At 41.3% G+C, this 23,875-nt stretch overlaps 1 protein-coding gene across 12 annotated transcripts in view; it reads left to right on the top strand.

Annotated features, from left to right (window-relative positions):
• The window catches only part of MRTFB (myocardin related transcription factor B), a 210,922-nt gene that overhangs the window by 152,518 nt on the left and 34,529 nt on the right, over positions 1-23,875 (top strand). For 10 of the 12 annotated variants that reach the window (XM_038540314.1, XM_038540304.1, XM_038540306.1 and 7 more), the window contains 5 exons: positions 10,364-10,498; positions 12,798-13,045; positions 18,381-18,513; positions 19,297-20,337; positions 22,002-22,139. In XM_038540314.1, the coding sequence (XP_038396242.1) occupies positions 10,364-10,498; positions 12,798-13,045; positions 18,381-18,513; positions 19,297-20,337; positions 22,002-22,139 (1,695 nt within the window). The remainder of the gene's footprint in view (positions 1-10,363; positions 10,499-12,797; positions 13,046-18,380; positions 18,514-19,296; positions 20,338-22,001; positions 22,140-23,875) is intronic. The other 2 variants (XM_038540313.1, XM_038540312.1) reach the window with 1 other exon arrangement.

The raw sequence follows: 23,875 nt of genomic DNA, 5'->3' as shown, positions 1-23,875 counted from the left end.
GACTGAATAATACTCCATTGATATACCTTATTTTCTGTATCTGTTCATCACTTGGTTTGGGCATTTGGCTGTTATGAAGTCACATGTTCTACTCCTGAGCTGTACTTCCAGACATGTGGCTGTTACGAATAATGGTGCTTTGAATGAGTTTGGACAAGTTTTTATGTGACCATGTGTTTTCAGTTCTCTTGGGTATTTACCTAGGAGTGGAACTGCTGGGTCATGCAGGAACTCTTATGTCTAAGTCACTTTCATACCTTAATCATAATCATAGTAGTGGTCTTTGTATATATATTTATATTTATATATATATATATATATATATATATATATATATCATTTTTAATAGGTAGCTAAGTTTATCTTTTAACCAATTCTGTATTGTGGGTTATCTAGACTTGTCTCTGTTTTTCACTGTTACAAGCACAGTAAGAGCCCCTCCTATATTTTCACATATTTGCTGCATATATTGTTCTTATACATACTTTGTTGGGTGCTTGTCTGATCATCTCTTTGAATAATTATCAGATTTTGAAGTGGATTTGGTCCTTTGTTAGGTAAAAAACAAAGTTACTGTCTTTCCCACAAGTAAGTAATACCATCACTTTAAACCTTGCACACTGTTTGGAGATTGGAAAATTTTAATTGACTCCTTAATTTTGGTTAGATTGAATTCATTTGTTCAACAAGTATTTATTGAGCACCTATCACATCTCAGATTGTGTTGGGAAGTGAAAAATACAGCGCCTGTGAAGGAATCTAACAAATACTTTTTGATAATTGCATTAAAAATTCTCAATTCTTATTTTTCAGTGGGTGTTCCTGTTTCTTTTGGTTATATAAGAACTCTTAGGCTAGTTCGTTTTTTACCTCCTTAGCGTGTTCTTGCCTTACTGAAGTTTTAATACTATTTAGTTACCTTACAGTCAAAGCTGTTGAACTACTTAATGGAGTTGGTTAAATTCAGAAGAAAATGTTCTTGCTAAAGCCCAGGCTCATAGAATCTTTAAGTTGGGAAGGAATTTAGCAACTGTCTGGCTCAGCCTTTACAGCAGAGGCCTGGGTTCAGAGAGGTACAGAAATTTGGGGATTAAAAATGTTTGCATATTTTCTTTCAGCATTTCTTCTCATTCATGAATATCTGTTGGTTAGGGACTAGGTCTCTCAGCACTATGTTCTCTATTGCCTTGACCACCATGACCTGAAACACACTAATTTATTTGCTTATTGTGTCTGCCTCCACCTAAATAAAATGTAAGCCCGTGAGTAGAAGGACTTTGACCCTTAGAGGAGAAGAGCTACTTTAGTGTGTGTGCATATGTGCATGCACACACCTTGTGTTCTGCATCTAGCACAGGTCCTGGTATAAAACGCATGTGCCACAGTTGAGCATCACAAGCAGTGACCAGTGCCAGGCTTGTAGAAGCAGTCTGTTGTGTTCTTCCACATGCAATTAGAGCCTCTCCAGCTTAGATTCATCAGAGGTTGAGTGGGTAGCTAAGTTCATATTCTCCTGTCAGACTTTCAGGGCAAGAGTGACTGGCCTCTTGACTAGGCTGGAACCTGGTCTGGAAGAAGGTGAGGTCGGCGACCTGCCCAGGGTCTGAGGTCTAAGAAGGCAGAAAACGAGAGCAAGGGAGTCCAGCTCCTACAGTGTTCTCACATATTTGCTGCACCCTGGTTTTGAGCTTTAAAAATAGGGCTAAAAAGAATGTCAAGTATGAAGTAAATACCATCAAAAACCAGTTCTTCTTAGCATTTTGGTTGGTTGGTCTCTGGGTAGGTCAGGATACCAGACAGCCATTAGTGTGGCCTTCACTTTCTCAGTAATGGGATTTTTGTCACATCAGCCATCTCCCTAGTAGTGGTATCATGATAGTTCCCTGTGGTGTAGGATATTGGCAATTTCAGTTGCCCTGTATTGCTTGTATTAGGTTTTTCACTTTGCTCTTGAAACTTGGTCTCCAGCTAAGTTTACAGGTGAAAAACTTTAACCAGAGGGAGTCCCTCCCAGTGGGCTGACATTTCCAAAGCCCTTGGGGTAAAAAGGACTAGCCGTGTTTCTTGAAGCATAAACATGGTCTGTTTATTACCAGTGCAATGCACACAAAGCCCTGGGCCATCCAGAACTTAAACACTAGTTTTTATGACACTAATGTTGCTGGAGCCCCGGTTCTGCCTGCTGCGTGCACTGACAGCCTGCTTTTTATCTGTCGACAGGCCTGCAGCAAAAGACCCACTTCAGAGAGTGGTTCAGTGCCTCCTTACGTGTTCAGGGAAGAGAACCTAAAACCTAGCTAGGGCCAGCTTGCCTCAATAAATAATTAAAAAATTATTTAATTAGTTAAATAATTTCTGTGCCATTTACCTTGAGATCTTCTTAAACTGTATGAAATTCCCTTGTATTAAGTGTGTTAGTATTTGTAATCTGACAAAGATTCACATTATTACACTTTTATTCATGCAATTAAAGAAGCATCTTCCTATTAATTGTGCTGTATTGATGCTGAAGAAGACGATCCTTGAGGAGGATTATAGGTATGATGTAGGTTTTGGGTTTTGGTCCTGTAATCAACTGCACAGGCAAACCTTGTGATGCCTGTAAAGCCTTGGGAATTTTAATGTCATCTAGAAATGATAACTAGAGTTTGTTTTGGCACATTTTGTACTTTAATTATTTTCACTGCTATCTAGTGTTTGTTCAATGACTTGGTCATTGTCAATTCAATAGAAGAGTTTAATGGTGAATTTAGTTACCATGGACTAGTGGTCCTCAAATTGCCTGTAGTGAAAGACTAACCTGTGTTTTATTTTTTATGTTTGTTTGATTTCCAGTGCATTGTGGACTAAATCCTCTTGCAAAAAACAAGACAGTGGGGTAGTGGGACACCTGGCTGGCTCAGTCATAGAGCCTGTGAGTTTAAGCCCCGTGTTGGGTGCAGAGCTTACTTAAATTAAAAAAAAAAAAAAAAAAAAAAAGGTAGTCCGGTAGCAACACATCCATTGCTGGCAGCTAACGGGTTCACAGATCACTATTGGAGTAACTGTCATCGATTTTGCTTTGCTTCTTGTTTGCCTGAACCAAGGTTTTTCATATGCTAATTAGTCATCATTTCATGCTGCACATTTAATTCCATGGCTTAAACACAATTTTCTAATTTCCCTGTTCATTTTTTTTTTTTTGGCCTAATACAGAGTTCAGAGCCAATGCAGGGAATTTTTCATTTCTTTAGAAGTTATATTTGAGATAATTACTTAAAATTTGGTTCAAGATATCTTTATGGCTTGCTTTATTCCAAAATGTATTGTGACACACTGTCTCCTGAATTCTTTTTTAGAACTCACAAATAGAGAGGATTGAGTCCTTTAGGAAAGTATTCAAATAAAAATTATATTCCCTACCAAAAAAAAATTAACATATAATATTTAGGTAAGGAACAGATTTTCCAGGCTCTTTTCTTCCAATCGCAGTGCTAAAATTCTAATGACTTCACATCATGGACAGTATAATACACTACCATATACTTCCTTCAAAATGTACATTTCACCTCCCCCCAGAATTATTCTTGAAATATGTATTTCTGTGTGGTCTGTTAAGAGACTAACACTGCCTTTCCCTGGACTTTTTTCTTTTCAATTCTGATCAAAGTACAGCTGGAAAGGAATTTGCCAGAACATTAATGGAACACACATCACATATTGGAGCTTAGCTTATTTTATGCCTAAGCACCTCTTGAACAATGGAAAAGCTGCAGAAAATTAAAAACAGCTAGCCACATGTGGGCAGCAGGAGCTGCTTCACTGGTGCTTTTAATCGCAGGACTTTTTTTTCTCTCAGCAATTTCTTTTTTTTTTTTTTTAAGATTTTATTTATTTATTCATAGACACAGAGAGAGAGGGGCAGGGACACAGGCAGAGGGAGAAGCAGGCTCCGTGCAGGGAGCCCGATGTGGGACTCGATCCCGGGTCTCCAGGATCACACCCCAGGCTGCAGGCAGCACCAAACCACTGCACGACCGGGGCTGTCCTCTCAGCAATTTCTTAAGCCATTTAATTCATCATTTATTTTAAGCACCCACATGCTTAACTGTAAGCGTGACCTGGCAAGATCTGTGTTCATCTTCAGTCTGTGCTATAGGGACAATCCCTGTGGTGAATTGGAAGTAGTGCTGACGGGGACCCTGTGGCTCAGGTACTCAGTGTACTTTCATGAAGACAGGGTTAGGGGAACTTGGTGCACTTTTTTCCCATTGTGTCAAGCAACCTTCAGGTACATGACCTTTTCCAAATAATAGAGACCTTAGGTTTAAGATAACCAAGAGGATGAGCAAGGTCTAACAGGTAATCCATGTACACATACATAACATGATCAAAATTAGACTAACTTTTATTACAAATGCTTATCAGTAAAGGCCTGAATTAGGGTATCCAAGATACTGGCTCTAGTTTGTACTGTAACCTGATCTTGCTTCTTATAACTTACATACCAAAAGGACACTGCTACTATTCATGCTTCGATTTTGAGCTGGTTTCCAGCATTAACATGAGGTCACGTTCTATCCTAGTTCTGACCTCCATTCTCCTGTGACCAGTAGGGAAGTGTCTGAAGTGTACATTGGACAGAATAAACCAAGTTTATAAATAAGTCAAAGTTTATCAAATATAATTGAGATGAGGGATAAAAAGTACTGGCCAACATATGCTGAGCACTCCTGGCCAGGCACTGAGCTGCTTGCTTCACATGTGTTACCTGGGGTAGATGTCATCAAGAGAACGTCTGTCTGGCCTGCACAAGGTTTGAACCAATGACTTTGTTTTTATTAAGACAACAGTTGGAGATTCTTCCTAAGACCCTTTTCCAGCACAGCATCCTCTGTCATCCTTTTATGACTCATCATGATGACTGTTACTTATGTAATTTAAGGAATACATACATAACATTATTTCTTCAACTGTACAGTCTATGCAAATACCATAACTCAGTTACCAAAAATGAATAATAGTAATTCTAATACCTACTTTGCTTCCACATTCTGGCCTCAATAGTCATTTTGACTAAGACCTAAAACTATAAAACTCCTAGAAGACATAGGAAAGCTTCAAGACGCTGGGTTTGGCAATGGTTTCTTGGATGTGACACCAAGGCAATAAAAGAAAAAATAATTAGGCTTTATCAAAATGAAAAACTTTTTTGCATCAAAGGACATTAATAACAGTAAAAGGCAGCCCATGGAATGGGAGAAAATATCTGCAAATCACATATCTGATAAGGGGTTAATACCTAGAATATATACACAACTCCCACAAGTCAACAGAAAAATAAGTAACCTGATTTAAAAAGGGGTGAAGGACAAGAATGGACATTTGTCTAAAGAAGATAAGGGCACCTGGGTGGTTCAGTCAGTTAAGTGTCTGCCTTTGGTTCAGGTCAGGATCCTGGGGTCCTGAGATTGAGCCCCGAGTTGGGCTCCCAGGTCAGTGAGGAGCCTGCCTCTTCCTCTCTCTCTCTCTCTCTCTCTCTCTCTCTCTCTGCCTCCCTGCCTCCACTCATGCTCGTGTGCTCTCTCTCTCTCGAATGAATGAATGAATGAATGAATGAATAAATAAATAAAATCTTTAAAAAAAGAGAAAGAAAGAAACGGGGCACCTGGGTGGCTCAGTTAAGTGTCTGACTCTTGATTTTGGCTCAGTTTGTGATTTCATGTTCATAATATCGAGTCTCACATCAGGGCTCCACATTGAGTGTGGAGCCTGCTTGAGATTCTCTCTCCTTCTGTCCCTTACCCCTTAAAAAATTAAAGAAAGAGAGGGGAGGGAGGGAGGGAAAAGAAAAGAAAAAAGAAAGAGGAAGAAAGGAAAAAGAAGATAAACAGATACCCAGTAACCACATGAAAAGATGCTTAACAGCACTAATCACTAGAGAAATGCAAATCAAAACCACAATGAGATACCACCTTACACCATTAGTACGGCTATTTTCCAAAGAACAAAAATTAAGAAATGTTGGTAAGGATGTGAAGAAATTGGAATCCTTGTGGCATCACTATAGAGAATAGTATAGTACTTCTCTCAAAAAGCTAAAACTAGAATTACCCTGTGATCCAGAAATTCCACTTCTGGGTATTTGCCTAAAAGAATTGAAAGAAGGGACTGGCACAGGTATTTGTACAGCCATGTTCAATAACAGCATTAGCCACAACAGCCAAAGGTAGAAGCATCCCTTTTGTCCAGTGACAAATGAATGGATAAACAAAATATGGTATATACATACAATAAAATATGATTCAGCCTTAAAAAGGAAGGAGATTCTGACCCACACTACAACATGGATGAACCTTGAGGACATTACACTAAGTGAAATAAACAAAAGGAAAAATGTTGTATGATTCCACTCTTTTGAGGTACCCAGAATAGTCAAACTCATACATAGAGTACATAGTGGTTGCCAGGAGCTGGTGGGAGACAAGGATGGAGACTTGTTTAATGGATAGAGAATATTAGTTTGGGAAGATGAAAAAGTTCTGGAGATGGGTGTTGGTGAGAGTTACAGAACAGCGAGAATGCACTTAATGCCATAGAACTATATGCTTTAAACCACTGTATGGTTTAAATGGTGACTTTTATTAGATATTTTTTACCACAACTTTTTAAAAATAATCAGTTTTTTAAATAAGGGATACATGCAAATCCTCACTACTAATCAAGTCATCTTGTGCCAGCTAAATATCCACCAGATATTGCCAAAAGAGTAATGTTCAACTCCTGGTACTAAAAATGAAATGCCTAAACTTTTAACTATGCATTGTATAAACAGAGCGGTCAGTGCTAAGTGATATATTTTAACAAAAGTAGAATTAACATAAAATATCCATCTATTAGATACACAACAAAGCATGTGTTTTTTATCTGTATTCAACTTATTCATTGACTAGTGTTCATTTTATTGGGGATCAGAATATGGAAACAATATTTAAAGAATAATTGCATTTTGAATTTCTTATTTGCATAGTCCCATCTTAATTAAGATTGCTGCTGCATCCTAAATTAAAAACACATTTATTTTAGTTTTAAAATCTACAGTACAAAAAAAAGCTTTATTTTTAAATATCTAGTTTCTGCCCCTCTAGATCGCATAAAGAAATCTAATAAAAAAAGAACTTACCAAAGAACAGTGATTGGTCCTTGACAAGTGTATGCAAGGAACCAGGGCAGACACCTGATACATTGTAAAATTTTAATCAGCTTAAACATTTACTCAGACTTATTTTTTTCTTTTGTAGCAGAACTTTCCCTTAGCAATTTCTAAGAAGTGAAAAGTCCATCTTTAAGGTTCAGAGGGCTTGCTTTTTCAGTTTTATTTAAAGCCTCAATATTCATCATTAGATAACAATGTTTTTCTGACTTTTCTTGTCATGGTGTCGTGATGACAGTTGAATTGGAGGTCATGAGACCTGTAGCTTGGGAACAGTGGTCAGATCCAATAAAACAAAGTTTGCAGCTCTTTTGTTTCCTTGGAGAAAAGATTCTGAATCATTTTGAGATTAAATTTTGAAAGTACAAAAGGTGAACTTAGGTCTCAGTGGAAATTTAAACATTTAAAGCATTCTTTTAAGATTTTAACATATCGCTCACTTTACTGTGGAACAAAATAAGTATAGTAAGTATCCTTTATGGCCTGGATATTCTTTTTATACCTTTTGGAATACTGTCGTTTCAGAAGTACTGATATTTAGATCTTAGACTTTTGTCGTTGTTGTTACTCTAGCCACTGGGATCCCAACATCTAGATAGGATGTAAGATTGTTTGAGGGGTTGTTTCTAAGGCACATAAAAAACACTGGCAAAATGTAAATAAGAGTTTAGCCATTTCTCCCTTTTTACCAGAATTTATCTTCAGATTAAGTAATGTTAATAATCACTGTATTTCATTTGGGTTATTCCTATGTTACAGTGGGATCTGTGGTTTTCTGGGTAGCAAAGTCACACTGAAATATGAAAAGAGCTAATAAGATGAGAGTATCAGTATTCAAGGCTGAAGTCAATTAGACAAGGTCTAGAAATATAGGAGAAACATTTTCAAACATAATTGATACCACATTCATGCTTCTGGATTGTTTTTCAGATTATTAACACTGACTACTCAAATGCATCATAGCTATCATATCAGTCAGTGGGGGCTGGACTGATAAAATAGCTTGCCAGGTTAGAATTTATGTGCGAGGAAATATATTTATTTATCATATATAAATGTATATATTCAAGTATGTGATTCCACTTCATATGCCAATTATTAACAGCCAAGGAATATTTCTCCCTGTGTGAAAATTGACCCAGAGATAAATATCCTCATTTCCAAAAAATGTGCAAAGTTAAAGGAACACAAATAACTTAAAACTACATCGTTTAAAGCAATGGTTAGTGGACCATGACCCTCCACTTCATGTCAGAGGATCACTGAGGAGGCAGCTTGGCTCAAGGCCTTTTGGGGGCAGAAGTCAGCCTGGAACACAGGTGTCAAGACTCTCCGAAAAGTCCCTTTCTTCCACTTCTGTTTGAATGAAATTGAGTACAGTAGTCTCCCCTTATACATAGGGGATGCATTCCCAGACCCCCAGGGGATGCCTGAAACCATGAATAGTACCCAACACTGTGTATACTGTTTTTTCCTTTATACACCAATCACTGTAAAGTTCAGTTTATAAATTAAGCACAGTAAGAGATTAACTATAGTAATAAAATAGGGCAGTTCAAACAATGTAGTATAATAAAAGTTATGTGAAAGTAGTCTTTCACTCTCAAAATATCTTACCATCCTATACTTGCCCTCCTTTGACTTGTAGTGTTAATAGTGAGGATACAGTGCCTACGTGATGACATGAAGTGAGGTGAACGTTATAGGCATGTGATATAGCGTTGACCGTATGTCAGAGAAGGGTCATCTGCTTCAGGACCACGGACGCTCACGGGTCACTGAAAACGCAGAATAATAAACCATGGCTAAGGGGGCTACTATGTAGCGATCTTTAAAAAGTCAAGTCTTTTTATTGTCAATGCTGACAGTAATAATTACTTAAAAGCTGAAATCAGTGACAAAAAGGAAAAGCGAGCTCAGAGAGAGTGCCCACATGAGCAAGCACAGTTCATTGCACACCCACACACATATTCACAGTCTCAGCTAGCCTTGAGAGTCTCACCCCGCCCGCATGAGTAAAGCCACAAGGAATTTCCATTCACCCATTACACAAATATTTATTGAGTAACTAGTATGTGCCAAACTTCATATTTCTTGCTGCTAAATAGCCTCTGAGTTCTCAGGTCATTTATTTTAAGAAGGGAAAATACAGTGTGCTATTCTTAAACCCAAATACATCAACAAAAGAACTGACTTTAATTCTCGTAATGAATTCGAGAGTTGCGTTGGGGAGTGGAAGTGATAAAGGAAGATGTTTTTTCCTTAAAATAAGGCTGGTAATAGTTAAGTCCATGTAGCCATAATCAGATTTGTTAGAATAGTAATATCTCTTTCCGGTGAATGAATCCTTAAAATCTATCTAAAGTAGACTGTTAGTGGAAATGGGTCATTAGGTTGTTGAGAAAAGCTATCAGAGCCTTCTGCAGGTAACTTCCTTTGTTAATACACAACTCCAAATTGAGGTCTGGTGGTTGCTTGTTTGGCCTTGGTAACAAATTAGCTTCTTGCTTTAGGTGTGAGGGTGCACCATCAGTGAAATGAGTCGATATAATCAAAATACATTCTTCAGATGCCCTCTCACTGTGAGAAATGGGGGAAGTGGTTAAGGAGAGCACTATTCAGGCCTGGACACAGGGACATAAGCTGGAAAGCACATTTAAAAACATGTACTTGGAGTGCACCTCCAGGAAATAGGAGCTTTCTTACAAAATGTTACCAGGCCTGGGGTGTGCTATAGAGGCTGATCAGACCCTGCAACAAAGGCTAAATATCACATTTGAATTCAGCAGGATCATTACTGTGATTCCTACAGCAGGAGAACCTTACAAGTATTATGTATTGTTTTGATCATTTTTACAAGAGTCTTGGACTTTTCTTCTGCCAAAACAGGGTGGTTCTGACCATATTTCTAAGAAAACACTACTAGGGTGGAGTCAACCTAACCTTATTTAGCTTGAGCTTTTCATTGCTGTTGGGGCAAAGACTAATTGGCTCCATCGAGGTAACGCATGTTATTCCAACATCTGGGTCTCAGACATAATAGTATATCTTTCTTTTGTTTCTTTTCTAGTCAACTTAAAAAAAAATGAGGTCATTCCCTTCTAATTCTGGCTTTTCTAATTTTATGTCGTTGAGTTCACAGACTTGTTCCCTTTCTGCCTTTTCCACCAGTTTACTCCAGTATCCCCAGCAGTTCCTGAATTCTTGAAAACTCCTCCTACGGATCAGCCCCCCACCAGGTCCACAGCTCCTGTTCTCCCCACCAACACTGTGTCCTCAGCAAAGCCTGGGCCAGCACTGGTAAAGGTGAGTTCCCTGCACACATGCTGGTTTGAGGTCTCTACTGGTGGTTTGTCTGTGGCCCTGTACGTGGAACACAGAGGCACAAGTCTGCATTGCCCCAGCCTGGCTTTTGGTCTGAAGCCTTGAAAACAAAACCACAGGCAGACTTGCTCAATCACGCCTTAGTATTGGAAACTACCACCTTCAACAAATGCCCTATTGTTCTGTAGTCATGGAAGAACCGTGCAAAATTTGGTCTCCATGCAACTCCTGGAGCCATGCAAAAAGGCTTTAGGATACATTTTATCAGCAATCCCCAATTCTGCTACCATCCAGGCTGCCAAGATGAGAGGAACACTGGGAGGACAGTAAGATAGAGCTGCTTTAGCACAGCATTTGGGAGTCATGAGCCTCACAAACAGATCTCTTTAATGGTAACATAATTTTGGATTTTATACACAAGGTCAGTCTCAGTGGTATTCCAGATATATTACATGACAGGTTAAAGGCTTCAGACAAGCAGCTGTGTTTTTGATTTAGCAGATTTGCCCTTTTGAAGCTTGGTTTGCTCTTCAGATAAGCTGCAGATTGGTGGCACTGGTCCCTACTTTTTACTTGGTGCAAATAATTCAGTGAATCAACACTACAGAAGATCAAACTTTCAAATATGTAGTATACATGTAAAGTTGTTTTTTTTTTTTTTTTAAGTGTATTTAGAACTGCTAAATAAAGGGCAGGGGCATGGATAGACAGAGGAATAATGTCATCATCTCAGATACAGCTTTTGCCAAACAAAGAAGAACACTGATTTCAAACTTTTAGAAGTGTAAAGGGGCTGTAGAGAGCTAGCCAACCCTCCCAGCACCTTCCAGATGAGGAAGTGAGGGCAGAAGAAGCCACAAGGCCAGGCAGGGTCCAGGCTCCTTCCTGCAGGGCAGGTGAGCCTTCTTTTTGCCTCCCCAGGAACACAGGGCAGCTCCGTTAGCCTGGTGCAGGTTCCTCACTTCCATCCACCCTCTAGCACTGTTCTGGCCTCCACTCTCCTGCACACAAGGCTCTGCTTCTCCTCCAGCCTCTCTGTGTCTGTGCGGCCCAGTGTCTGTGGCTCTGGGGCACATTAAGTGTATCTCACCATCTTCCATCATGTAGTACTGGAGCCAGAAATTCCAGAGTGTGGCATGTGGCAGCTGAGCTAATAACATCAGCTCTCCTCCTCTGCTCTATCCCCAGACGTGTGGCACGGATGGCACAGAGACAGTTTGGATGGTGACCCATCTCTCCTCTCCAAATTTCTCCCCTCACTCGTGTCTCCTTCCTTTGACTCTAGGGCAGGAGGCACTGTTTGAGAATGTGAGATTCAGAGGCCAGATCGGAGATCCTAGGACTGTGCTACAGGGGAAAAGTCAGATACACAGTAGGAAACAGCCCACAGTTCTGTGGATTTTTCTGTGACGAAAGCTGTTCCCCACCCTCACGTTGTGAGAGAACATGCCAATGAATAGGTAATAGCAGATTTAGCCTGAGACATCCTGGTTACTGTGTGTCTGTCCCCCTCCCTCTTTCCATAGGTGCCTTCCTGATCAGCCGAGTCAATGGTTTCATCATTACATAACAGTTAGGGTACAACCTCCATAACCCAGACTCCATCCATTGTAACCGCTTTGAAAGATCAGGGATAAAAATCTGTTAGTAACAGCACAATAAGCAAATGACAGTGAATTGATTAATAATGTGAGATTGCAGTATTTGATATACATTTTCCTTAGAAATACATAACTTGAGGGGCAGGCACCTGGGGGGCTCTGTCACTTAAGTGACTCTTGATTTTGGCTCAGGCCATGATCTTAGGGTCATGAGATCGAGCCCTGCATCAAGGTCTGCAGTGGGCATGGAGCCTTCTTAAGATTCTCTCTCTCCATCTCTCTCTCTCTGCCCCTCCCCACCCCCCTCTAAAAAAAGGCTTAAAAAAAAGAATACGTAACTTTATAGTCTGTTCTATTCCATTAGAAGTGTGTCTACATGTGACACCTCAAGTGACTGCTTGTTGAAACCCAATAGATAATGCTGAGCTGAATATTGTTCTCTGGCTCTGAGGGAACAAAGCAGCAGGAGAAGGTCAGTTCTTAGGAGCCAGACATCTTGGTCAGAGGAAGCGTACACACTTCTCTGGCTCTGGAAATGTATTTAATACTGTCACTTTCCCAAGCAGCCGCCCCAGGTTCTGGGGTGCACCACCTCTGTATTTCAGATCATTTGGGCACCCAGTGACATAGGCCGCTTGTGATGGCATCCCTTAAAATGTTCTTCTCTTTCTCAAAAATAGCAAAGCCATCCCAAGAATCCTAATGACAAACACCGCAGCAAAAAGTGCAAAGAGCCCAAGCCCCGCGTTAAGAAGCTAAAGTACCACCAGTACATTCCTCCCGACCAGAAAGGTGAGAAGAGCGAGCCGCAGATGGACTCCAACTACGCCCGCCTGCTCCAGCAGCAGCAGTTGTTTCTACAGCTCCAGATCCTGAGCCAGCAGCAGCAGCATTACAACTACCAGACCATCCTGCCGGCACCACTTAAGTACGGGCTGGGGGCTTGTACCGTGGTCTTCTGATGAGGACCACTGGTGTCTAAAGGTTGGATGTTGTGATTTATTGGTGTTGAGTGTCATCAAAGTGTAGCATACAGGGGACTACCTGGGTCCCAGTGAAAACAGCCTGCGTTCTGGTCCAGTTTCTGTCCTCAGAAATACATTCCGGACCTTTCAAGTTAGAAGTGACTTTTCACAATTACTCCCCAGGGAAGATTTGCATATTATTCACCCAGATAGCATCAGGTGCTATGAGAAAAGCATAAAAAGTGTGCAGCCTGTTATAAACAGTTTAAAAAAAAAAAAAAAAAAAAAGGGATCCCTGGGTCCCTGTTTAACCCGCTCAGCGGTTTAGCGCCACCTTCAGCCCAGGGTGTGATCCTGGAGTCCCCAGATCAAGTCCCACATCGGGCTCTCTGCATGGAGCCTGCTTCTCCCTCTGCCTGTGTCTCTGCCTCTCTCTGTGTCTCTCATGAATAAATAAATCTTCAAAAAAATTAATTAATTAAAAAAAAAAAACAGGCAGACAAGTTTAGAAGCTGGAGTGGTCAAGGAAAGCTTTATGAAAAAGTGGGATATTTATATGGGAAAGAGCCTGAAAGAAGGGAAGGGCCCTTTCAAACATAGGAGAATGATCCTGGTGCAAGGACAGAGGAAGGAGTGGGCGATGACTATTTGTTGGATGATGAGAAAAATAGCCCGAATAAAGAATGTGATTAGCTTTTGAGAAAAGTAGAAGACAAAAGTGAGTAGAACCACTGTCTGGAGGAGCTTGCAGATGAGCAGCCTTGAATCTTGATGTGGTAGGTGATTCAGAAGGCTGTTGTGGTGAAATCAAAGCACGAGAAAGAAATGTTTGCTGCTGGTAATGAAGGGGAGTCTGGAAACAGGAAAGACAATTTTCAGAACAAAGTAGATGTGAGAAGATGAAAGGGTGTTGATAACGGAAAGGAAGGAACAGATGAGAGATTTTTCAAAGACAACTAAGGTCTCGGCGACCAACAACTGTGGAGAGGGAACATGTTTCCTGAGTCTGAGTCCAGTTGGGAGGGACAGAAGGAAGTGAATTCCAACAGCTTCCAAGACTGAATCTATAGCAAGGCATCCATAGCAAATTTTAGTGATGTGCTAAAGGAAATTTTGAGATAGCCATCCTTAGTATGCATTTTCTGGAAGCATAACATAAAAATGCAGACTTGTCCTTCATTTCCCTCAGTTTTTAGCAGAAAGGGATATTTGCATTCAACTCAAACTCTTAAAAAAAGATGCAAAATTTCATTAAAATAAAAAATATTTTTGGTGACCAAGCCACCCAATTTATAATCTGTAGAAACTTGACTCCTGCTTTCTACACATATGCTTAAGCATTCCTCCCTAGGGAGCCCTATTTTCTAGGAATAGAAAAGGAGTAAGACCCACTAAAAAGCCCCTCTGTTAAGAAACTTCTTCTCATATGCTAACAATTATCAATTCCACTTTTTTCTCTTAAGACCCTGATATCTCGAAGAAGATTAGACCTATTAGTCATTCAGACCTTACTGTGAAGTACTTAAATCTAAAACATCGGGGCACAGTGATGAAGAAAGAATTTGTGTTGCATGTTATTATTTTAAGAGCAAGCAGGCCTGAGTGAGATGTTGACATTGGAAGGGAACCAGGGAAGACCAAAGAGAATTGGAAAAGTATCAGAGGCAAACTGCCGCCGCTTTACAGCTTTGTCTGGGCCTGAGGGAGGCATCCTCCCCTGCCTCTGCCCTCAGGCAGCAGGCACCAGGGATGCGAGCTCGAACCCTCGCTCCCATCTGTGTGCTCCTTATGATGCTCTGAGCAGCGCAGGCAGCAGGGATGCGAGCGCGAACCCTGGCTCCCATCCGTGTACTCCTTACGATATATCGAGCAGCACACTCAACACATGACATTGTCCTCCTCCTCCTCCAGTAACTCCAGGAAGAGCTGAAATTACTGACCCTACTCCAGGCAAGAAAACCTGTTAAACTGAAAATCCCATAAAAGGATTTTTGTGTGTGTGCTATCTGTGAAATAGTCTTTTCGATAATGAAAGAAATGGACTGTTGGGGCAGGTCTGTAGATGGGAGGAGGATATCTGAGGTGTTGGGTAGCTGGTCTCTAAGAGTACCTTCTCTTTCCACTAAGACTACAGTCCCCCTCTCCTCCATAAACATTCCCAATAATGCAGCAGCCATGCCACCCACCCAAGGAAAGCATCACATGAAAAGAACAAGGAGGAAAGGTAGCTTATTGTCGTGTATTAGTTCACCACACAAAGACTGAGCATCACTTGTGTTTAATGTCCACGTCCTGAAAGTGGAGACATTATTTTCTAATACAGCGTTTCTTCTAACCAAAATTCTGGAAGAGGAAACAATGTGGAGGTCCTGTAGTCTCGTAGCACCCCCGGCAGTGGGATTCTACTTGATAACACAAGAATCCTGCCACCTTGGGAAGAGCAGCAACCGTAGGAGACGGGGCTGTGGTCACAGCGTGGCCACACCCTGCTGGAGGGCCCTGGAAGGTTCCTTTGTATTTCTGAACTTGTGTTTCTGTCATCACATTCATCAAGGTCCCCCACACACACCACCTTTTCTTTCTCCATCAATTTGGGGAGGAAACAGATCAACTTGTTATTTCAAAGGCTGAAGTAAACACTGAACTGTTAATCATAGTAACAAGTAGGATATTGTAGAATCTCAACCAAAAATACTGTATGAATAGAATAATAAATTTACATTGTGCCTTCTCAGGGAGATAATATTGTTCACAAGAGAGCCAAAGTTGGTTGGGAGGAATCTTGCACTTTTTATTTAAGCACAGACACACATGTAGTACATAGGTAATTATGCAGTACATCTGTGGTATTAAAATTTCCCTGGGAGGTTGGTGAGGAAAAAAAAAAAATCTAAAAAAGCTCCTTGTAGGGAAAGTAATGAAAATAAGGTTGAAAAATACTGACTTACATTAAGTGTTTTCATAATTCTAATGTAAGATTTTAAAACTGAATTTTTAGAAAGGAAAAAAATGATACATAAGACATATGTCATTCCATCCAAACTTCAAGTATCTCAAATACTTAAAGTATTTAACTGCCACAAAATTTAGGCAGATTTTAAAAGTGCCCAAAATGGACATCAAGAGTTAGCTGTTATCAGGGCCGGAAATGGCTTCAAACATGATCTTCTGAAAACTCACTTGACAAAGCTCATCTAACTGGGGACCTCTCCCCATAAGCAACATCGGCTCAGGTTCCTGTTTCCGTTAGGAATTTGTTCCTGTTTGAATTCCGTTAGGAATTCAAAGTCTCCTCGCTTCAGCACCAAGGTTTATATAACAATAAAGCCTGGTGCTCTGATGGAATTGGCTCTACAGTATCAACCGTCAGGTGGACCTTGCTCCTAATAGAGATCAGCCACCCAGAAGAGGAAATGCCATTGTTACCAAGAGTATCATAGAGGCAAGAAGTTAGGGATCTGGTTTTGATATGGAAAGGAGTTTAGGGAAATGAGTAATACAGTACAACAAATTCACCAACATTTTTTAAAGAACATTTTTATTTTATTTTATTTTTAAAGATTTTATTTATTCATGATACACATAGAGAAAGAGAGAGGCAGAGACACAGGCAGAGGGAGAAGCAGGCTCCATGCCGGGAGTCCAACCTGGGACTCAATCCCAGGACTCCGGGATCACACCCTGGGCCAAAGGCAGGCGCCAAACCGCTGAGCCACCCACGGATCCCTTAAGAACCTTTTTAAATGACATATAGGTTATGGAGAAGCCCATAAATCATAACTTGATTATGATCACAAATTGATGCCAAAGTAAACATAACTCTATAACCACCACCTAAATCAAGAAATAGAACATCATCAGTACCTCCAAAAAGCCCCCTTGCTTCCCCTCTCAGTGACTACCTGACTTCTATCCCATAGATTAGTTTTGCCTGCTTTTGAACAGTATATAAAGGCAATCTTACAGTATACATACATGTTTGGCTTCTTTTGCTCAACATTGTGTTTGTGAGGTGCATCTTTACTGGTACAGATAGTAGCAGTGAATTTTTACTCCTGTTTGGTGTTCTGTAATTGATCCACCCATCATCATCTTGGTGGAGAGTTGGGTTGTTTTCAGTTGGGGCTAGTATGAATACTGCCCTAATAAACATTCTCACCTGTGTCTCTTGATTCACATATGTATATCTTTGTCATGTGTCTTTCTAGGAATGCCACTGGATCAAAAGATAGGTGAAAGTTTTCTTTAGTAGTTAGCCTAAAACAGTTCTCCAAAGTGGTCATGCCAACTCATACTTCCCCTTGTGATTGAGAGCTTTGGATGCCTGGGTACTTGATATCCACAGTCTTATTCATCATACTGCAGTTCTGCTGAGTATACAGTGCTATTTTGTTGTGCTTTTCTTCGTTTTCCTCATATCTATTGAGGCTAAGTACTTGTTCACACGTTTATTGATCAAGTGGATATACTTTCTTGTGATAGGCTTGCTCAGGATTTTCCCATTGTCCCATTGGGTTTTGTCTTCTTACTGATTTGTAAGGCTTTTTTGTATATTCTAGATATGAGGCCTTGTCAGAAATACGTATTATAAGTATCTTCTCCTGTGGCTTGACTTCACTCTTAAAGGTGTCCATCTTAATGCGTTTTGTGTACTGTTTAAGAAATCTTTGCCTACCCAAGGGACATGAAGATACTATCCTAAGCTTTCTAAGCTTTATTGTTTTCATAATTCACATTTAAGCTTTTGAGATGGTGTGAGGTAGGGGTCAGTCAAGGGCCCTATTTTTTTCCTGTATGAATATCCAGTGTGGCCAAGCACCATTTATTGTAAGGACCACCCTTTTCCTACTTTTTCCTTTCCCTTGTGATAACTCAAGAAGCTATCTCTGTGAGGGTCTGTTTCTGGGTTTTCTGTTTTCTTCCATTTGTTGTTCTGCCCTTGTACTAGCACACAATCTTAGTAACTGACTTTGTAATGAATTTTGATATCTGGTGGTATGACTCTTCCAGCCTTGTTTGCTTTGCTTTGCTTCTCACCCTTGTTGGTTCTTTGTATTTCCATATAAAACTGAGAATCACCTTCAAAATTCCTACCAAGGAGGCAGATAAACAAAACTCGCAGGGATTTTTTTTACTGAGATCTTATTTGATTGCAATCTTCATAATACTGAGTCTTCCAATCCCTGACCGTGGTGGCATTTCTTCTCTTCATGGGTTAACAGTCAAACTGTTAGCAGAAACAACGTCAAATTCAGAAATTATTTCATTATAAACTCTCACTTTCTTGTTCTTTTGAAGGCCACTCAACGACAAAAATAGCAACACTGGGAATTCAGCTCTGAACAATACCACACCGAACACACCAAGACAGAATACATCTGCTCCTGTGAGGAAACCAGGACCTCTGCCTTCTAGCTTGGATGACTTAAAGGTGATAATTCCAAGTAGAGTTTACTCACCCACAGGTACCACAGAAATGTAAATGATTTGCCACATTTGTCTAGTAATGAGTAGGTAAGCTTTCAGTAGATTTTTAACTTTACCAACATTAGATAACCTCTACGGAGGTACCTTCTGTTTATGTCCATTAAATTTCTTTCAAAATGTCCAATAATGATTCTCATTCCTTGAACATATAGCATGTGTAGGCATCAAACCAGTTCTGACTATAGAGGCAGATTTTTTTCCTCCCTGCTCATTGCCAAGTGTGGGAGAAGCAGGAAAATGTAACAGTCAAGTATCTGATCTCCAAGGCCAGCCTGTGTGTGGGTTTCCACACCAGCGCAGCCTTCGGTTATCCATGGTGGCTCAAACCACAATGAGTCAACCTCTCTCTGCCCCCGTCTCCTCTGTGAAATAGGAATAAAAATACTAATAATAATACCCACACCTACCTTGAAGGTCAATTAAAAGAATAAAGCATTTCCAGCAGTGTCTGGCACATGGTAAACTCAGTGAATGTACCGATTATCATCATGATTGCTGGTTTTAAATCCTTAGACATAACAGGAATTACCCTGTAAAAGCCCTTGCTTTATCACTGGCCTTTGTAGTGCTCAGGGTCTGTAGCCGTGCGTGTCTACGTGGGTTAGGGAGAAAAACTGTCCACTTGCCTGTGTGTGGTAATAGGGAGCTGACGGAGGTAGGCTAAGTGTCCCATAGATTTGTCAGAAGTTGCAATGCCAGAAGAGATGTGACTTGTTTGTACTTCCAGGTATCAGAACTGAAGACAGAACTGAAGTTAAGGGGTCTTCCAGTGTCGGGCACCAAACCAGACCTCATCGAACGCCTGAAACCCTACCAGGAAATAAACAGTAGTGGCGTTGCTGCCGGCAGTGTCCTGGCTGTGCCAGCATCTGCTATCGTCACCAGTAACCCAGAAGTCACCGTGGCATTGCCGGTAACAACACTACACAACTCTGTGACAAGCTCGGGCTCCTCTTTCAAGGCCGAATTGCCACCCACTGGCACCAGCAACATTGAGAACGTCAATTCCCCTCTGCCCATCTCACCATCCCCCTCTGAACAGTCCAGCCTCGGTACTGAGGACACAAACATGGCAGACACTTTCACTGAAATTATGACCATGATGTCTCCAGCACAGTTCCTGTGCTCGTCCCCGCTGAGAGTGACGGGCAGTGAAGACAGCCCAAGCCCCACCAGCAGCACGCTGTCAAGTCTGGAACTGGACGCAGCTGAGAAGGACCGCAAGCTCCAGGAGAAGGAGAAGCAGATCGAGGAGCTCAAGAGGAAACTGGAACAAGAGCAGAAGCTTGTGGAAGTTCTGAAAATGCAGCTTGAAGTTGAAAAGCGAGGGCAGAGGCAGCCGCCACCGCCGCCACCCCTAGAACCCCAGGCCGGCACCCCAGCCTCTTCCGCCACCAAGTCAGATCAGAAACATGGCAGCGTTGGTTCCTCCGTCAAGGATGAGACCTCACTCAGCGACTGCTCCAGCTCCAGGCAGCCTGGCCCAGGAGCCAGCCATTCTGTAGGCCCGCCCATCTCAACAGGGGGCCAGACCCTTGTTGCCAAAAAGGCTGTGGTGATCAAGCAGGAGGTCCCTGGGGCCCAGGCGGAGCAGCAGAGCATCGTCCCGCAGTTTTACGTGAGTTCCCAGGGACAGCCGCCGCCTACCGTTGTCACTCCGCCTCAGGCTTTACTGACCACACAAACTGCTCAGCTGCTGCTGCCACTGTCCATCCAGGGCTCCGGCGTCACCTCAGTGCAGCTCCCCGTAGGCAGCCTCAAACTCCAGGTGTGAAGTGTGTCTTCTAACTCCTTTGCCTTACAGCCTGCTGAGAGCTGAGACTTGCCTAATGCTTCCTCACGAATGCATCCACACCGGGCTTCAGAGTGGCAGATGTGTGCGGGGCGTAGGATAGAATTCAGAAATGTTCCTAGCTGGCCATTTTTTGATGGTAAAGACAGGGGTGCTTTCTACTTTCCATACCTTTTATCTTTAGTGAACACAGTATCACACATGCAAACATTTTTAAATACCAGTTACAGGATCATGAAAAAGGTCAGTGTCACCGTGTACTTTTTGTGTGCAAGTCACAGCATCAAGTATTTTGGTTTTTTTTTTAATTTCTTAATTTATTTACGTAATCTCTATACCCAGTGTGGGCTTGAATTCATGATCCCAAGATCAAGAGTCGCATGCTCCTGACTGAACCAGCCAGGCATCCCATCCATGTACTTTAACTGGCTTACTCCCTTTAGCCGTCCCTTCTCCCAGAAGATCTAAGTGATAACATCCATACTGAGATAGGGAAACTGGGGCCACAAGCTGGGTAATTCTGACTGCAGAGTTTTCACTTTACACCCACTCCTGTATGGTGCCTCCTAAATGTAATTCTTGAAAGACACCAGTGAGGTGAAGATGCCAAAGGCACATTGGGCAGCTAAGGGAAATGTGTCCACAACCCTAGGAGTGAGGATGTTGCCAAGACAGGTGATGAAACTCTGGTAGGCATGAAATCTCCTTTAATGCCTCCATAACCTGTATATTGACCTTAAGTTATTTTATGGAATGCATTTTGATAGGTTTCAGCAAAGTGTGAGGGCCCCAGTAAACAGAAACTGTTTGTGGCAGTGTTCCTCAACTTTGATGCCCTGGACACTCTTAATGGCAGAAAGGAGTGATCCTATTCCCCTGGGGTTAGGAAGCATGACCCGAAGGCCCTTCGCATGTGCAGAAATTCTGATTCCCCTATTGAACCTTTACAGTGTCTGTGAAATCGAAAGTCTACTCTACTCTGTAAGATAGATCTTCTCGACCTTTGTTTTCCAACCAAATGTTCCAGTAAAGTTGATGTTGTCAGATCAAGAACTGGGTTTTATCCTGGGCCTTTGTGTGCTCCAGCACGTGGCTGACTGCCCCCAGAGGGAGCACATCCTGTAACTTCAAAGTAGGAGTTTGGGCCTCACAGATTTCTTCGCTGCTATTACAATTATTACAACCCCTGACCTAGTATGTGGAGAGCCACTGCAGGCCTTTATTTCAGTTTTCTCTTTTCTCAAAATTTTCAAATGAAATCATAACCACTGAAGAAATAAGAACATGAAAATAACTGGTCCTGTGTGTCACTCTCTGGTTTAGAATTAAGGCTTAAATCTATGTGTTGATGAATTGAAGTATGTATCTGTAAATATTTTATTCCATTTCAGATACAATCCCCACATGACCAGTTATTCCATATCCAAGGTTTTTTTATTTATATATATGTGTGTGTGTATGTGTGTGTGTGTGTGTGTGTGTTTAGTAATCTCTACACCCAATATGGGGCTCAAACTCACGACCCTGAGATCAAGAGTTGCACATCCTTCCGACTGAGCCAGCCAGGTGTCTCCACATTCAGACTCTTGATTCTGAGTATGATTTTGATAATTAAATTGATTTTTTGATTTGCTTCCTAGACTCCAGCACAAGCAGGAATCCAGACTCAGCCTCAGACAGCAACTGCCACCCTGTCCTCAGGCTTAGCCCAGACTGTACCTCAGAAACAAGATACTTTCACGCCACATGTGCTCAGTCAGCCTCAGCAAGTTAGAAAGGTTGGTGAATGCTAATGGGTGACAGGCTCTTGCTTATTTGTACTGTTATCTCTTCAGTGTCCGAAAAGCAGTCTCCTCATGGGAAGCATCTCTTCTGTGTGATGTGTCTCCTCTCAGGTCGGCCTCAGGTCACATGGCATCTGGCTGCAGATTACCCAATTATTTGGGGAAGAGAGTTCTTTATTACTGAAAGATAGCTTGTCTTAACAGTTAAGCCCCTTTTCCAAGTAGAAGTTTCAAAAGTATGTTTTCAATCCTCATATGTAGGATTTTCTGGGGTTTAAAATAAATTTCTTTTCAAATTAATCATTTTGGGGAGTGGGGGAAGAAAATGCTGTTCCCTGGGAAGAGACACTTGAAGATGAAAAAGATACTTTCTGAAAGGTTTACCTCCAGTAAGATCTTTATATAAGAGTTTGTTGTCATCTTATAGATTAAGAGCCAGAAGGCCCAGGTCTGCTTATTCTGGTTCCCCACTTCCTACGTGGTTGGCCTTATACAGAATTCACTTATATTCTCTGAGTGTCATTTTCCTCATCTTTAAAATGACAGTGTTGGTCTAGGGCTCAGGAACCTCTTCATATGCTCCTACCAAAAAGTTCTGATGTGACAGCCCCAAAAGTTACCAAAATTCCCTCCCTCGTATCCAGTAGGTGGAGCTATGTGTACATCTTCTTGCCAGAAAACTCTTTAGGTCTCAAAAATAGGACTTAATATTTTTTATTTTTTAATTTGTTTTTTTAGAGAGTGGGGAGGGGCAGAAGGGGGGAGAGAGAGAGAGAGAGAATCTTAAGCAGACTCTGCTGAGCATGGAGCCAAACATGGGGCTTGGTCTCACGACCCTGAGATCACAACCTGAGCTGAAATCAAAAGTTGGATGCTTAATTGACTGAGTCACCCATTACCCCAGGTCTTGCTGTTTTAAAACCTTGAGAATTAAAAATAATAATAAAAATAAATAAATAAACCTTGAGAATTATTCATCCCAGAATTTTAATCTTCAGCATAAAAGAACTTGAATAGGATTGAGTCCTGCATAAAAAATTTAAAAATAAATTAAAAAAAAAAAAGAACTTGAATAATTAGACACAGCCCAAAGTAGTGTCAACCGTCAGGGCTAAGGCCCTGTGGCAACAGACAGAAGTAAGGCCTATGTCATCAGTAGTCACACCACCACGTGCTCTCTTCTGGAATCTCCTCTGGGAAACCCAGTGAGCAGGGAATTAGAGCTGTATTTTATTTACTTCAGGCTCAGAATAACATAATGTAATGATAAGCTTAGTGAATGTTCAAATGTCAAGATAGTTTCCTTTTTTTTTTTTTTTTTTTTTTTTAGAGAGAGGAGGGAGAAAAACAGGATGTAGACAGGATAAGAACTTGTTCACTAAGTCTCAAAATACTAGAAGTGGGGATCAGTAATTCCACTTTAAAGGAAAAAATTATTGTACCAAATACAAGGAAATTCAGCCTTTTCAAAGAGGAGTACACTTACAGAACTCCTCACCCAGAGCAGCTATACTGTTTGGAGGGACACACACAGACACGCGCGCGCGTAAACTTTCCCGGTTAAGAAATATATGCGCATATTTACTATACAAACATAGGCATGAGTTTTTCTCCTTTAGAATACTAGGGGCGGGCAGTCCGGTTGGCTCAGCGCTTTAGCACCGCCTTCAGCCCAGGGCGTGATCTTGGAGACCCTGGATCGAGTCCCACATCAGGCTCCCTGCAGGGAG

The sequence above is a fragment of the Canis lupus genome, chromosome 6 (assembly GCF_011100685.1).
Source record: "Canis lupus familiaris isolate Mischka breed German Shepherd chromosome 6, alternate assembly UU_Cfam_GSD_1.0, whole genome shotgun sequence".
Lineage (NCBI taxonomy): Eukaryota > Metazoa > Chordata > Mammalia > Carnivora > Canidae > Canis > Canis lupus.
This window is presented reverse-complemented; position numbering and strand designations above follow the sequence as displayed.